Raw genomic sequence first — 16,612 nt, 5'->3', positions numbered from 1 at the left:
CTGCCGGAGATTGGAGTCTTGGTTAATTTACCTTCACTACCTCCATGTTCTGGTGAAATGAAGAAACTTAAATGGAATCCCCTGGGGAGTTATCAGAAGCTCTAATTTTTAAGTTTGCAGCGGGCATCTTGGCTCACTTCATATTTATAAGAAAAAAAAAACCAAGCAAATGATAAAACAACATGTCTCGAAATTGGTTCTGAAAGGATAGTTTCAGCGCATTCTTAAAATTTTCTTTTAACAAACTTGGGAATATCAGCGCTCAAGAGGCAGCTGACCAACCAGGGCAGGAAAGCCTCATGTCGAATTTCAGAGCTGGTTCCCCTCCACCTCTCTCTCTTCCGGTCAGCTTCACTCTTTGGAGGGGAATCACCTGCAAGTTGCGGCTGCTGAGATGGCAACAGTTGTCATTGTGGCAGGTGAGAGGTGGGCAGAGGAGTGTGTTAGCTGTGGAGTGGCTGTTGGCTGCTGCTTGCCTGGCATTCCACTGTCATCTGGCCCGGAGCGCTTCCCTTTTCTCAGCACTCTCCCTCACCTGGGCCTTACACACCTGGACATGCATGAAGGTTTCTTTTTTTTAGCGATTGAACACAGATCGTTAAAATTGGCTCTTCCATCTGATCTAGAAATAGTTGTTGATGTTAAGTCCGAGTGCTGTTACAGGGTACAAAAAAGTGACACGCTCAAGCCAGTGACTTTTCAATTAGGCTGTCTGTGGAGTTTGCACCGAAAGTCTAAAACAAAACTATTTTCCTTTCTAGCCCTGTTGAAAAGAATCTGTTACTTTGGAGAGTTGTTGCTTCTGGGAAAATAAATACAAAGTTGCAGTGAGTGATTCTGGCTCGAGGTGAATCACTGTGCTGGTGCCATGGCAGAAGCAGGTTCTGAGTGTGGGGTACTCTGAGGTACCCTGGGGATGGCATTGCTTGGTGGAGACTCTGGTATTTGGAACCACATTAGCTGTGTTTTGAGAAAAGTCTGAAATTTCCCAGAAACCTTTGTGGTACCCCTATGTTTTTTACAGGATTTGGATTCTGATCCTATTTAGGGTTGCATCTTCAGGTAGTTGATTGGTTTCTTGTTTACCGTTTATCACAAAAGTAAGAGTGCATCAGTCTGTTTGCTAAATTGCACTTATGTTTCGGAAGTTAATTTCTTTGAACTTTAATGAAAGCATTAGGCCCTAATTCTGAAATAATAAGACCGATATTGGCTCTTGTGCCGGGAATGTTTTGCTAGGTAGATATTTTGACATACCTATAAGGCAGACAATACAAAGGAAAAATATCCCACATCTCTGTTCCCCATGGCTTTTCTTATTTCTGTTCCAGTTTGAGTGGACATGCATGTGTAATTTTACCTGTTTTAACTGTTACACCTTTTTATTTCCTTTGGTCTGTCTGCATCTGGCTTACCAGCCGAAGGAGTAAGAGCCTTTTTTGTGACAAGATCTTGGGCATTGTATTTGCAGATACTGTATGTATTTTCCTGTTGTTGGTGCGGCTCAGCAGGCTGCTGTTGCCGCCACCCGCTCTGTCCTGGACAGAACACTTCCCATGCATTATTAATCGGTGCCATCATTAATTGAGTTGAAAGTTTTACAAGCATCGTAGATACAAGTAGATAGATCAGTGATACTCTTTTTCAGGAATTTAAAGTTCTGTCACTTTCGGTGATTTAGAAGATATGTTCTAGGCAAGTGGGCTTTTTTATGGAATGCCTACCAGCTGTCAGCTTGATAGTATGCAGGGCTTACTATCTTTCCTCAAGGGACTTCCCATGTTTAAATCTGCTTAGATTAACTGAAGAATAATGGATCTGTATAAAAAGTATTTGGGAAAATACCTTTGTTGCCTACCTGGCGTATAGGGATGGAACCAGAAAATTACACCAGAAGTTGTATTAGTAAGAAACAACAAATAGGTTATGTCATACATTAGGAAGCATAGATCATAAATTTATCCCAGCAGGCATTTCTCAGTAGTTTAGTCTGCATTTCATAGTACCTTGGTGCAATGAAAGACATGAAGATTTATGCAGTAACGCAAGAGACAGTTAATTGTGGTCTAGCATGTCAGTGGAGGGACTATTATATAGCCATTAAAAATGGTGATGGTTACCCTCATCTGTTAACAAAGATGACTTTATGACATTAGTGGAAAAAAGATGATGAAATTAAAGGTATGACTGTGATGGACTCTGCTAGTGTGATGACTGTTGTATGCAGAGTAATGTAAAAAAATTAATTATGGGCTCAGTGGGTGAATTTATTTCCTAACCACCTTCTTTATGTTGCCTGGTGTTATCATCCACAGCTTTTCATAGTTGGCTGTGTGGTTTGTGCTCATGAGGAAATGCCCTTCATGTGAAAAGATAAGATTAAGAGGTAAACAAGTCCAGATGACTACTGGTTATGAAGTGCCAGCTGAGTGACGGGAAGTGCTGCAATGTGGAGAGAGGTACCTGCAGGCCAGGTGATTAGCATGGAAGGAGTCTTCCGGTCTGAATGGATTGGTTGGTTGTGCCAGTGGGGGAGAGAACCTTGCTCCCAGGAAGAGGAAGTACAGCCTGAGAGCAAAGACCCGGAGATTGCTTTAGGCACAAGGCCCTCGGAAAGGACTGTTCTTGGAGGTTGATAAGCATGGGATGGAAAAGGTCAAGGCAAGTTGCAGGGTCCCCTCAAGGCTGGCTAGGCCAGAAGTCTGGACATAGCATGGTTCTCTGTGGAGCTTCTGGGAGGCCTTGGACACAGATGTGAAGGAGACAGACGGAACTGGAAACCTAGGTCAGTGGCAGATTCCTGGCTGCTCAGAGTCAAGGCCACAGCGGAGAGGCTGGGTCAGGGTAAAAGGGAGCCCAGGGCAGGAAGGGACTGGGCAGACCAGCTGGGCCTGAGGCCACCGATGGCTCCACAGCCTTCTCAGAAGTCCCTGGCAGATGTGGCGCTCAGGGTGACTGTGGGTGGACATTCCCAACACTGTTTGCTGAAACAGAAGATGCTTGTTTCTCTAGCTTCTGCATGATGGGCCAGGGGCAGGGAGACCCATCTGTTGCAGCGCTGTTTGGTTTCTATGGCTAGTCCGGTGGCTAGAGTTCAGATTCACACCCGAAGGGCCAGAGGCATGCATTCAGAAAATACGGTGTGTAGAACTAATGCCAACTTTTTACCTTCTCATCCCCATAAACTGATCGCTAAGGTCTAACTACTCCACTTGTTAAGGTTTGAAGACGGGAGAAGCTACTGACAGCTATTACTTAAGGAGAGGAATTGTGTTGTTTAATTGAGTGGAAATGGATTTATTGATCTCCATGCCTGCTGATTAGATTCGCTTTGTGTTCAGCAAAGCATGCTTGCTCAAGAAAGACTTGGCAGAGATGAGCAGTGGGCTCCCACCCTGGGGGGCGAGCGTGTCTCTGCTCCCTGGGACACAGATGTACCTTCTCTCAAGCTGGAGATCGCTTTTCAAGATGGCACTTGTTTGTGCATCCAGCTTGCTAATGTTGACTAGAGGGAAAAAAAAAATCACTGCTGACTGCTTTTGGTTTGTTATTCTTCAAAGTGAACTTTTGAAAGATAGTTGTAGAATTCCAATTTCATAGAGTCTGCAAGAGGTCTCAGACTTGCCCAACCAGGATGTTTCTGGAACCTGAAGCTCATATGCGCTTTCACTAACGTGTTGGATCTGGTCATCCCCAGGATGCTGCAGTGCGTGACTTCCAGGGCTTCCATTTCAGATTTAACTGGAAGCCTGCCATGATCTTTGCCTGAAGAAACTTACAGTGTTGTTGGTAATGAGATGCGCAGGTGTAAATCCATGATCAGAGCAAGTGTACGTAGTAACAGTGAACTGTGAATTGCAGAAATGGGGCTGGCGGTGCAGGCATTCAGTGTAGCAGTTAAGCCACAGCTTGGGACATTTGCACCCCATAGCTGCATAGCTGGTTTCATGTCCCAGCTCCCTTAGTCATTCCTGCTTCCTGCTAGTAGGTACCCTGGGAGGCAACAGGTGATGGCACAAGTACTTGGGTCCCTGCCACCCTTGTGGGAGAATGGGATTGGATTTGTAGCTCCTCGCTTTAGCCTGGCTCACTCCTGGCTGGTGTGAGTATTTGGGCAGTGAACCAATGAATGGAAGATGTGTCTCTGCCTGTGTGTCTACCTATCTTTCAAGTGAAACTTTAAAGAAGAGGAGAAGTAAGAGTGAGATTTGGGGATGACACAACCAACAGCTTGAGCAGCTGCCCTGGTGTCCACACAGGGCCACCCTGTGTGGCAGGCAGGAGTCCAGATGGATGTCACACCTACACTGTGGTTTTGTGTCACATCTGAGCAACGCTGAGCTCAGTCAGTGCACCGTGGAGTTTCTGAGCTGAATGACAAGGTTGGGCTGGTGTCACTAACAGATCAGAGTGGGTCTGAGGGTGGAAGTGTGGGGACTGATGAGTTCTGTTCTTGGGCCATTCCATAGTCTTTAATTTGTGCTTATCATGTGCTGTATTCCGTGCCTACAGTATTTGCCTAGAAGGAGCTTGCAGAGTTGTTGAGTGCAGACCGGAAGGCAGTTTTGCATAGGCATCTGCAACAGAGGGATTTGAGATGCCTAGAGAGTGATGAGTCATTACTGCAGGTGTGAGATAGAACTTCAGATTGAGATGTGTGTGAAGGAGGAGGTCACCAAGGCCAAGGAGAGAGAGAGGGATAAGAAGGATCAGGTGGAAGTGATGTTTGGTAACACAGGGAGGAAGACTATCAAAGAAGGAAGGGCAGACTGGTTAACGCTGTGCTCGTGTGTTTGGCAGCATGATGGTCAGTGGTAACTGGCAGAGTCATTTCAGTGAATTAGTATACGGTGATGGCCGTGGCTAAGAAGTATGAGGGCTTGTCAGGGTGGGGCAGTGTGTCTCATGACTGTCCCTTCAGAAGGTGCATATGGAAAGGCAGGATGAGGAGGAGTGGGGTCTAGAGGCCTAGGGCTGCTCTCAGATCTGGGAGATGTGGAAGCCCTGTGACACAGCAAGTGGGCCAGTGCAGGGGCAGTTTTTGAAACCCAGGGGAAGATAGTTGTACAGTTGGCAGGCTCTGGAGGACTTCATTGCTTTGCTGAGGTCGATTGCGAGGTAGGTGGAAGTAAGAAAAGTTGGGTGATCTGGAATTTTCCAAGTAATGAATGCTTAGAAAGATGATGAAAGGACTCTAAATGTGTTTTATACCTACTAATGGTAGTGGGGCTGTTCCTCCCACATTTTTTTTCTTTCTTAGGTGTAATTCGTATTACATTCAGTAGTTTTTAGGATTTTTAAAAAAAGACTTTATTTGTTTTTATTGGAAAGTCAGATACACAGAGAGAAGGAGAGAAAGAGAGGAAGATCTTCCATCTGATGGCTCATTCCCCAAGCAGCTGCAATGGCTGGTGCTGCATTGATCTGAAGCCAGGAGCCAGGAGCTTCTTCTGGGTCTCCCATGCAGGTTCAGGGTCCCAAGACTTTGAGCCGTCCTTGACTGCTTTCCCAGGCCACAAGCAGGGAGCTGGATGGGAAGCGGGACTGCCAGAACTAGAACCAGTGCCCATATGGGATCCCAGTGTGTGCAAGGCGAGGACCCTAACCATTAGGCTACCGTGCCAGGCCCCAGTTTTTAGGATATTAACAGGGAAGTGCAGACTTCCCTGCTGCCAATTCTAGAACATTTTCATCACCCCAAAGGGAAACCCTTTTCCCATCGGAAGCCACACTCTGTTCCCTCCTCTTTCAGCTCTTGGCAGCCACTAAAATCTGTGTGTTTATCTATGAATTTACTTTTATTTTGCACTTTCCATATAAATGAAATTATATAATTTGTGGACTTTTCTGTCAGACGTCTTATATTCAGGATTCAGGATTTATCCATGTTGTGGTATGCATCAACACCTGATCCTTTTATAGCTGAATAATGTTTTGTTACAAGGATGTTCATTAGTTGATGGGCATTTGGGTTGCTTGCATTTTGTGGCTGTTGTGAATGATGGTACTATAGACACTGGTGTGCAAGTTTTTGTGTGGGCGTGGTTTTTTTTTTTTGCATGAGTATGAATGTACATAGGAGTGAAATTGCTAGGCCATGTAGTAGTGCTAACTTTTTTTTTTTTAATTAGCTACTTTAAATGTTTGGGAGGTAAAGGAATAGAGAGCTCCCACCCACTGATTCACTTCCTAAATGCCTGCTACATCTTGGGCTGGGCCAGGCCAAAGCCAAGTTTCTCACGTGGGTGATGGGACCCACCTCCCCAGGTACACATTAGCAGGAAGTTGGAATTGGGAGTGAAGTACAGACTTGAACCCAGGCACTTTCAGCATGGGACACAGATATTCCCAGCTGCCTCTCAGCCGCCAACGGCTAACCCACCTGTTAGCCGTTCTAAGGATTGCTACATTGCTTTCCGAAGGGTGCCATTTTACCTTCCCATCAGCAATACATGATTTCTCTGATACTTGTTCCTCATTTTAAACATTTCCATTCTAGGGAGTATAAATCAGTAGAATCTCATTTTGATTTTCATTTCTCTGATCAATTAAATTGAGCATTTTTCATCTCCATATTGGTCATTTGTATTATTTTGGAGAGATCTGTATTCAAATCCTATTATCATTATTAGAAATATTAGATCCATTTAGCATTCATTATTTTGAATTTATTTTCATCTGTTTGAAGCTTAGTTGTACAGAAAAAAAGATTGATGAGTCTTCCATCTGCTGGTTTGCTGCCCGACTGCCTGCACTAAGCAGGACTGGGAGAGATCACAGCTAGGTGCCTGGAACTGCATCTGGGTCTCCTGTGTGGGTGGCAGGGGACCCAGTCATTTGTACCTTTATCTACTGCCTTTCAGGATACATTAACAGGAAGCTGGATGAGAGACAGAGTAGCTGGGAGTCAAACCATCACTCATATGGAATGCTAGTGTTATGAACAAAAAATGCAACTTGCTATGGCACAAATGCCTGGGATTTTGAATGTGGTGGGTAATAGGGATCCAGTTTTCCCATAGAGCATTGTCTTGGCACTTTGGCCAATATCTGTTGGCCATGAATGTAATAATCTATATCTGGACTCTCAGTTCTATTGCATTGATGTGTGTATTCTGTTCTGTATTTTTATAGTAGTGAAAGTAGTGCCATATTCGCTTGTTGCAGCCCTGTATTAAGCTTTGAAAATGGAATGTGTGAGTCCTCCAACTTTCTAAGATTGTTCTGGCACTTTGGTTCTGCTTTGTAAGTTTTATTTTTAAAAATTGTTTATGTATTTTTCTAAAAAGGCCAGTAATTTTAGTTTCTATTTGAGACAGATGCTGGGTGGGGGAGAAAGTGCTCCCATCTGTGATTTAGTACCCAAATGCCCCCCGTAGCCAGGGCTGGGCTGTGCCTGGAGGAGGGGGTAAATTCTCACACTGGATCACTTAGGTCAGTGGCAGGGTCCCAGTTACTTGAGCAGTACATACTGCTGCTTCCCAGAGCAGGAAGCTGGAGGCAGAGAAGGGATTTAAACCCAAGCCTTCTGATATGGGATCCTGGAGTCTTAGCATCTTGACTGCTAGGCTACCTGCTCGTCTGTGCCTTGTAAATTTTTATCTTCTATTTTTAAGGATTCATTTATTTGAAAGGCAGATTTTATAGAGAGTAGAGACACACAAGCCTTTCATCTGCTGGTTCACTCCCCAAATGACCGCAATGGCCAGAGCTGAGTTGGTCTGAAACCAGGAGACAGGAGCTTCTTTCAGGTTTCCCATGTGGGTGAGGATCCTGAGGCATTGGGCCATTCTGCACGGCTTTCCCAGGCCACAAGCAGAGAGCTGGCTGGGAAGAAGAGCCACCAGGACATGAACTGGTGCCTGTATGGAATGCTTGTGCTTGCTCGTGGAGGATTAGCATGTAATGCCGCTGTGATCGCTGTACCTTATAAGTTTATAAATATTTTTTTCTAGTCTGCTGAGATTGACTAGTTTTTTGTTTGTTTTGGGCCATATAAAATGATTTCACTTATTTTCACACTGTTAACCTCCATTCTCCTTAATCTGCTTTTGCTGTCTTCTTTATCTTCTGTATTTTATTCCTTCAGTTTTTAGCTGCATTATGTGTACTTTTTAGTGACTGAAATTTTGCATATCTTTCTAGAAAGCAAAAGATCAGCTTGGTTTTACTTGTATGGGATATTACCTGTTTCCTTTTTTCTTCTCAATAAAAAAGCAAGGGTCTCAGGCATGGTGTGGTGTCTCTGTGGCTAAATCCTCACCTTGCATGTTCTAGGACCCTGCATCAACATGGGAGACCCGGAGGAAGCTCCTGACTGAGTCTTCCTGTTGAGTCTTGGCTGCTCCATTTTTTGTGAACTCCCTGCCAATGCCTCTGGGAAGGCAGAGGAAGATGGCCCAAGAGCTGGAGTCCCTACGCCCACGTGGGAGACCCAGATGAAGCTCTTGCCTGCTGGCTTAAGCCTGGCCAACCCTGGCTGTTTGTGTTCATTTGAGGAGTGAACTGGTGATTGGAAGCTCTCTGTTTCTTTCTATTTCTTCTCCTCTCCTGCTCTGCCTTTCAAATAAATAAATAAATGTTAAAAAACGACCCTAGTGAACATAAGAGTAATATAATGTATTATATAATATAGCTTGCTTTTTAGGAATGTTAGTGGTAAGGGAAGGCGGCACCTCTATGATTTTGAGTAGTAGCTTTGGTTTGGAAATGACTAATTTTCCAGAGAATTAGAAGGTCAGATTAGTAAGTGGAGTTAACTCAGAATTTTTTTGTATTGGCAGTGAATGATGCATTTCCCAGATGGAACATGAGTTATGTAAAAGGAGTCTACTAGGCCCTGCCCATATTTTACTATGATGTCATTGGGGTGTGAGCTGTAGCTGATTTGTGCATTGAAGAAAGACTTGTTTCAAATTGGTGCTCAGTTTTACAAGGTGACTAATAAGATGTCTGAGTAAGCCAATTTGCCAATTTGTCAGCTGCTGGTGTTTTAATTTTTATCATAAGGAATTTAATCTGGAAATTAATCCTGCTTGGGGAATACTGGTAATAGGGACCTTTAATGTTAGTGGAGTGAATTTCTTCCTCTCTCTTTAAAAAATATTTATTTATTTATTTTAATTGCAAATTCAGATATACAGAGAGGAAAATCTTCTATCTGATGATTAACTCCCCAAAGCGGCCACAATGGCTGAAGCTGAGCCAATCCGAAACCAGGACCCTGGAGCCTCTTCCAGTTCTCCCACATGGGTGCAGGGTCCCAAGACTCCAGACTGTCCTCAACTGCTTTCCCAGGCCACAAACAGGGAGCTGGATGGGAAGCAGGGCTGCGGGGATTAGAACTGGTGCCTAAATGAGATCATGGCACATGCAAGGCAAGGACTTTAGCTGCTGAGCTACCGCACCAGGCCTTCTTGCTCTCTCTTTTTTTTAAGACTCATGGATGCATCAAAGCATTCATGGTTTAGTACTGTAAGGCTTGATTAGTCATAAACTTACAGTACATTTTAAGATCACTCTGGTTCTTAATTTGTTTTTAAACATAGTGCTAATTAAACCCCAATCTCATTATTGTAGGCTTTACTAGGAATAAATTGTTGTCTGTGTTATCTGTTGTAATAATGATGTATATTTAGTGCTTTTAAACATGGTGGTAAAGTATGGTTATGCTTTTAGCCTAAGTGCATAGTTCAGTAGCATTTTGACCATACATTCACATTGTTGTCATTGTCACAGTAATTTATACCTAGAAGATTGCTCATATTGCAAATTAAGATTCTGTAGCTCTCAGATGATAATCGCCCCTTGTGCCTTCCACTGATCCCTGGTACCTGCCACTCCTGGCTCTGACTGCTGGAGGTATCTTATGTAAGTGTGATTGTGCAGTATGTGTCTTTTTGTTACTGACTTAATTTTCAAGGTTTACTCATAATGTAACATGTACCAGGACTGTTTCTTTTTAAGGCAGGATAGTATTTCAGTGTGTGCAGATGCCACATTCTGTTTATGCAATTCATTTTGTCATTGGACACTTGGGCTGCTTTCCCACTTTGGCTGTTGTGAATAGCACTGTTATGAAGATGGGTTCACTTCGGTGCTGTTTTTACGGAGGCTGTGCATAGCAGCAAGGTTCTTACCTTCTAATTTCAGCATTGTAAATGAAGAGGAAGATGTTTATCTTAAATTTTTGGTAGGTGGCTTTTTTGATGCTGTGGTTTTTATGTTTTTATTAATTTTTAAAAGATTTATTTGAAAGGCAGAGTGACACACATAGATTTCTTCTGTACGCTGGTTCACTTCCCAAATGGTCACAGCAGCTGGAGCTGGGCCAGGTGCAAGCCAGGAACTCCATCAGCGTCTCCCATGTGGATGTCAGGGGCCTAAGCACTTGAGCCATCTTTTTTTTTTTTTTAAGATTTATTTATTTTTATTGGAAAGGCGGATATACATAGAGGAGGAGAGACAGAGAGGAAGATCTTCCATCTGATGATTCACTCCACAAGTGGCTGCAATGGCCGGTGCTGCACTGATCTGAAGCCAGGAGCCAGGAACTTCTTTCTGGGTCTCCCATGCGGGTGCAGGGTCCCAGGGCTTTGAACCATCCATGACTGCTTTCCCAGGCCACAAGCAGGGAGCTAGATGGGAAGTGCAGCAGCTGGGATTAGAACTGGCACTCATATGGGATTCTGGTGCCTTCAGGGTGAGGACTTTAACCGCTAGGCCACGCTGCTGGGCCCACTTGAGCCATCTTCCGCTGCCTTGCTAGGTACATGAAGTGGGGTTCTTTACCTGGGGTTTCCATATGGGATGCTGGCGCCGCAGGCAGCAGCTTAACTCCATGTGCTACCTCAGTGACCAGTTCTTAGTTTTTTTCAAATGAAATTGAAGAACTGAATTTGTTAGCTGCTGTATGATCACCGTTTTGCTTTCTAGCCATTGTAAGTAGAAGTTTTCAGTGTTACATTTAGAATTTTGTATTCCTGTAGCCCTTGGCCCTTTGTACCCTAATCAACTAAGTAAGATTATTAAAAAAAAAAAGAATTTTGTGGTCATATTTAATTTAGCCAACTGATAATATTTTAAGGTATGTTGGCTTTTTTCATTCATCATTTAAAACTTTATTTAAGTGGTAGACAGATTCTTCGCTGTGCTTGTTGGTTCAGTTGCCTAATGTCAGCAATGACCAGGGCTAGGCCAGTTAGGAGCATGGCTCAGGGGCTCAGTGTAGACCCACACTGGTGGCAGGCGGAAGACTACAGGAACATTGCTGCTATTTTCCCAGGATGCACATGATCAGGAAGTGGGAATTGGGTAAGGAGAGTCGAATCTGAAAACCAGGCAACTTCAGTGTGGGGTGCCACTAGGCTATGACACTTTACATCAAAATGCTTCTCACGTATCTGATATTGAAGGTATCAAATTGATTCTCACTTTGTTTTTGTTGTTTTCTTGATTCTGTTATTATTGTAAGCAGTTTTGGGGAAAACCTTCTCTTGGTATCTATCTATCATTCCGAGTTTGGAGGGAGAATTTTGTTTGATAAATGCTGAGTGGAGAATGACAGGAGGGACGTTTTCTGCATGCAAACCACCATCTATCTCTCTTGCCTTTTTTTTTTTTTAAGAGATTCAGTTATTTGATAGAGTGACCGAGTGAGAACAAGCAAGCAAGAGAGATTATTTAGCATTTGCTGGCTCATTCCTCAGATATCTATCTGCAACAGCCTGGCCTGGGCTAGGAGGAATTTCAGTACACAGTATCTGGCTGCTGAAGTACTTGGACCCTGTTCTGCTGCCTTCCCAGGTACAATAGCAGAAAACTGAATTCAAAGTGGAGTAGCCAAGACTTGAACTGGGATGCTGTCTTGGGATGCTGGCGTTGTAAGCATCAGCTTAATGCACTGTGCTACAATGCCAGCTCCTGAGTATTAGTGGTAAGAGATTTGTAAGTGTTGATTTGTAAGTGTTGACATCTTTAGGACAGTATGACTTTAGCTTGGGTGTATTGGTTATTAGGTAATTCTTTGTATTATTTAGGATTTTCCAGAGATTTATTCTATAATCACATCATTTAATGCATTTGGATTATTATGTTGAAGGAAAATGTTTGACTTCCTTCTCAATTTAAGATCATTTGACATGAAGATAATGCATCATTATAGGGCTAACTATTTGATTGACACCTTGCTTTTGGGGGCATGCATTCTGGGTGTGTATCCTGCTCCCTGCAGGTGCAGCTCCTCTGCTCAGACCAAATGCTCTTACAAGAAGCTAATAACTAGCTTTGTGGTGAGTGGTAAGATAGTGAAATCTGAGTCACAGTGCTATTTCCGGAGAGTGGATAAATTCACATGTAATACAGATTTGACTGTAAGGGGCCAGCTAGCATGATAAAGTCAGATACTCTGAAGTAGGGGAATTAACCAATGATGGTGACCTCCAAGTCTAAGGAAGTGGAGAGGTGTGTGTGTGTTTGTGTGTGTGCGTGTGTAAAGTTTTGCAGTGTGACTCCCCAAGTGACCACAATGGCTGGTGCTGCACTGATCTGAATCTGGGAGCCAAGAACTTCTTGCAGCTTTCCCACTTGGGTGCAGAGTCCCAAGGCTTTGGACCATCCTTGACTACTTTCCCAGGCCACAGGCAGGCTGGATGGGAAGTGGAGCTGCCGGGACTAGAACTGGCGCCCATATGGGATCCCGGGGCATTCAAGGCAAGGACTTTATTGTCTAGGCCACTGTGCTGGGCCCTAGAATGGGATTTTAAAACCAATATGAGACATGGGTGTCTTAAATGCTAGTCCCAACACTTTTTCCTTTATATTTTTAAACTATAATAATGAAATTGTTTTCTTAATTTCATTGCCGGACTTTCCTGTTGGTGGTGTATAGAAAGACAGCTGAGCTTTGTGTTTTGTATTTTATGGCTTTGCAGTACTTGTTTATTTTAGTAGTATTTTTCAACTTTATTCTGTAGGATTTTTAATATATTCTGCAGATCTTATCATCTACAAGTACAGTTTGACTTCCTGCTTGCTAGGCTGTTGTTTTTGCTGCCTCACTGACCTGCCTATAATCTAGTAATCTGTTGAACAAAAATTGAGCAGTTGACATCTTTTTCTTATTCTGGATGTTGGCAGTTAGGTTCTTCAGTCTTCAACATTACCTGTTATGTTAGCTGTGTGGGTTTAAGTGATTTTATTCATTTCTTTTCAGTTTGGAAGGCCGACAGATACACACACACACACCCCCCACTCCCTGAGTTATCTTCCAAAAGTTGGTTTACTCCCTAAATTTTTGCAGGCCAAAACTAAACCAAGGTCTTCCTTGTGGATGACAGCGATCACGGCGCTTGAGCCATTGCCTGCTCCAGGGAACGCATTAGCAAGGAGCTGAATTGGAAGCTCCAACTAAGTGTGCTGATTAGGCATGTGAGTGTGCCTGGTGGATACAGGCTGCCTGCTCCGTTCTGTGGGAGTTTTTACATGCCCTTGCTTAGACTGAGACATGTTCAGTCTATTCCTAGTTTGTTGAATGTTTTAATCATGAGTGAACATTGAATTTTTGTCAGATGCTTCTTGTAAAAAAAAAAATGACTTTTCCTTGTTTCTTTTCTGCAGAAATTGACTTGCATACTAAATGTGTGGTGGATGTTGATGCAAACAAGGTTATCCTCAGTGCTGTAAACACGAATCTTTCCAAAGGAGATGCCCGGTAAGTTGAATATTTGTGTTCAGCGGATTTTAAATGGCTGAAAGCAGCAGTGGCCACCAAGTTGTGTTGAGTTGAACACACACTGCTTGCTTGCTCTGCAGACATATAGTGCTGCCTTCAACTACTCTTGAGTTGATGAGATGGGGTCTGTAGTGCAGACTAAGTGTCCAAGTGAGGGTTCTGTGTAGTGATTATATCAGAAGCTCAGGATGGAGAGTGGTGGGTTGTGAAGTGATTGAGGAAAGGTTCTGGAAGGCGCTGGTGCTGGTAAGAGGTCCAGGTAAGATGTGAAAGGAAGAGGATGGTAAAAAGGAAGACTTTCAGGCTGTTCTTAGAGTAGGTGGCCTTTATTTTTGTTGATTCAAAGCCCACCTGTCGATCAGAGCCCAACTGAGGTCCTCAGGAGTTCTCCTCCCATACATACCTGTCAGCTACAGTCTTGCTACTAATTTCATGATTATTGATTGGTTTTTGTGGTTAATTCCAGCTCTGCAGTGGGTTTTAAGGTCTCTGAGGGAGGAGACTGCCAGGGTTGGGGATGGATGCCTGGCACCACTTCTGCTCTGAATGATCCTGTGGGCAAAAGGCAGGCCAGGAAAGTGAATTAGGGGAGAATCAAGAGATTAATTTAGGTTTCTCAGTAAATGGAAGGCAATTAATTTGATCAACTTAACTGGGATTAGATTACAGGAAATCTGGAAAGCCAACAAGGAAGTTAGGCATTTTTTGTGAGTAAGCCATTGTCTCCCACAGTTTTTGAGTATTATGATTGTGAGGAAGTGGATCAGGAAAAATTGTCAGTTAGCAGCATTGCAGATGGGTCAGACAGACTGTGCAGGACAGCTGTGTCAGTTTTCTGTACTCATCCTGAAAGTGAGGATGACGGGAAGAGATGAGTATATCCTGACAGTCTGCACAAAGGGAGGCACAGTGTTGTGTGCTCTGCAAATGCTCTTGTGAATGAAATAGTGCAGAGCAGCTGACTTCCAGAGACTCTGACATTACTCCTTAACTGTATTATTGTAGCTTGTTACTTTTTAACCGTTTGTGAACTTCATCTGTGTGATATTTGCCTGATCTGACATCTCCTCCCTTCCCAAAGATCGAATTACGTAGTGATTGTTAAGCAGTGCTTTGTAAGGTCTTTTGTCAGTGTTCAAGATCATTCTTACAGATGCAGAGATATTGCCTAATTAGCTCTAGTTATGGAACTGTGGCATATACCTGGTGTGAAGGGTATACATGGGTCAGCAATGATGTTGTTACTTGGAGTCTGCTAATGAAATAGACTGTTACGCAGAGCTTTAGTTGAAAATACAACCTTTGGGACTCATAGCCTGGAGGCTGGTCTTAGAGTTTAGTTATTTCCAACTCAACAGATTGGGAAACAGTGTTCTGTGGTAGAAAGACGGAATGTCTCTGTCCATTTAGACTGCCTTGGAGTTAAATGCTGGATGTGTCATTTGCTGACATTTTTACCTGTGATCCTTACTTATAAAGTGTTTATTGCTGCCTAACAAATGACCTCCAAATGCAGTGACTTGAGAGAACGGTAGTCATTTATTCTGGTTTCTGTGGGTCAGGAGTTCATTTGGAGTTCAGTGGGGGTGGCTTGTCCTTCTTGCTGTCTGGCATCTAGCTGGGAGACTTGAAGGTTGCAGTTGGAGTCACAGGGAGAAGGTTTGGTCACCCAGGCCTGGTCCTTGATGTTGCCTGTTGACTGAAGGCCTCCATGGGGCTGCGTAGAACACCCACTCACAATGTAGTGGTAGGTTCTCAGGGCAAGTGTCATGTCGAGAGAGAGAGAGAGAGAGAGAGAGAGAGAGAGAGAGACACGCATACACACAGAGCAGGGTGGAGTCGGGGAGTGGGTGGTGTTGCCTTTTGTGGTACAACCTGAGGAGTTAACAGGTCACTTCTGTTACATTTCTTCTTGCTGAGGGCAGGTACAACACGTTGTGCAGTTTCAAGGAAAGGAAGGAATGAGGCTGCTCTTGGGATGCCCAGATCCCTTGTCAGTGTGCTAGTTCCAGTGCCTGCTACTGCCTCAGATCCAGCATCCTACAGATGCATGTTGGGAGGCAGAAGATAATGACTCAAGTGCCTGAGTCCCTGTCCCCTATGTCCATGCTAGTGGAGTGCTGGGCCGTGACTTGGGTCTGGCCCGGCCCTATTGTTGAGGTGTTTGGGGAGCAATGCAGCAGCAGGTGAGAGCTTTCTTTGTCTCTGCCTTTTCAAGTAAATAGAATGAAAATTTTAAAAAATGAAGAAAATGTGAATTTTCCATGAGATTTTTTGAAGTCCCTCATATATTGTAACTAATGAAAACCATGGTTAAATTGATAAACCTTTTCCAATTTCATGACTTATTCATGGAGATTTGGAAAACTTCTTGTGTATGTGTTACATATGGGACTTCTAAACTGTTTTGAAAACTGAAAAATTTAAATTTGAAAAAATTGTTACTACTAGGTCAATAAAAGATTAAGAACACTGACTTTGGAGCAGACGTACCATGGTTCGATGTCATCTGTGATGTGATGTGTGTTACTCTGGACAAGTTACTTGATTCTCTTGTGCCTCAGTTTCCTTATCTGTAAAGTAGATACACTAGTAGCTGTAATGTGCATATATGTGACATTTATTTAAATGTGGATCGAATGAATCCAAACTACAACAGATGCTAGCACTGGTACACAGTAGACCCTGTAGAATTGTTAGCTATTGCTTTTTTTTATTATTGTTGCTGTTAGGGCTTGTGATCAAGTTGTAGTCCTTTGGGCCTCAATGATCGTACATGTTTATGAAGGTCGTAAGTTTGTTTTTTGTTTTTTAAGGAAGGAGTATGTTTGAGGACACATGTCTCACATAAAACTACTTAGTTCTGGGCCCGGCGGCGTG

The 16,612-nt window shown here is 43.4% G+C and overlaps 1 protein-coding gene across 1 annotated transcript in view; it reads left to right on the top strand.

The window, feature by feature from the left end:
- KIF13B (kinesin family member 13B) overlaps positions 1–16,612 on the top strand; it is a 181,148-nt gene that overhangs the window by 1,423 nt on the left and 163,113 nt on the right. Inside the window, exon 2 of the mRNA XM_058670086.1 lies at positions 13,618–13,711. Within this exon, the coding sequence (XP_058526069.1) occupies positions 13,618–13,711 (94 nt within the window). The remainder of the gene's footprint in view (positions 1–13,617; positions 13,712–16,612) is intronic.

Source organism: Ochotona princeps, chromosome 11, assembly GCF_030435755.1.
Source record: "Ochotona princeps isolate mOchPri1 chromosome 11, mOchPri1.hap1, whole genome shotgun sequence".
NCBI lineage: Eukaryota > Metazoa > Chordata > Mammalia > Lagomorpha > Ochotonidae > Ochotona > Ochotona princeps.
This window is presented reverse-complemented; position numbering and strand designations above follow the sequence as displayed.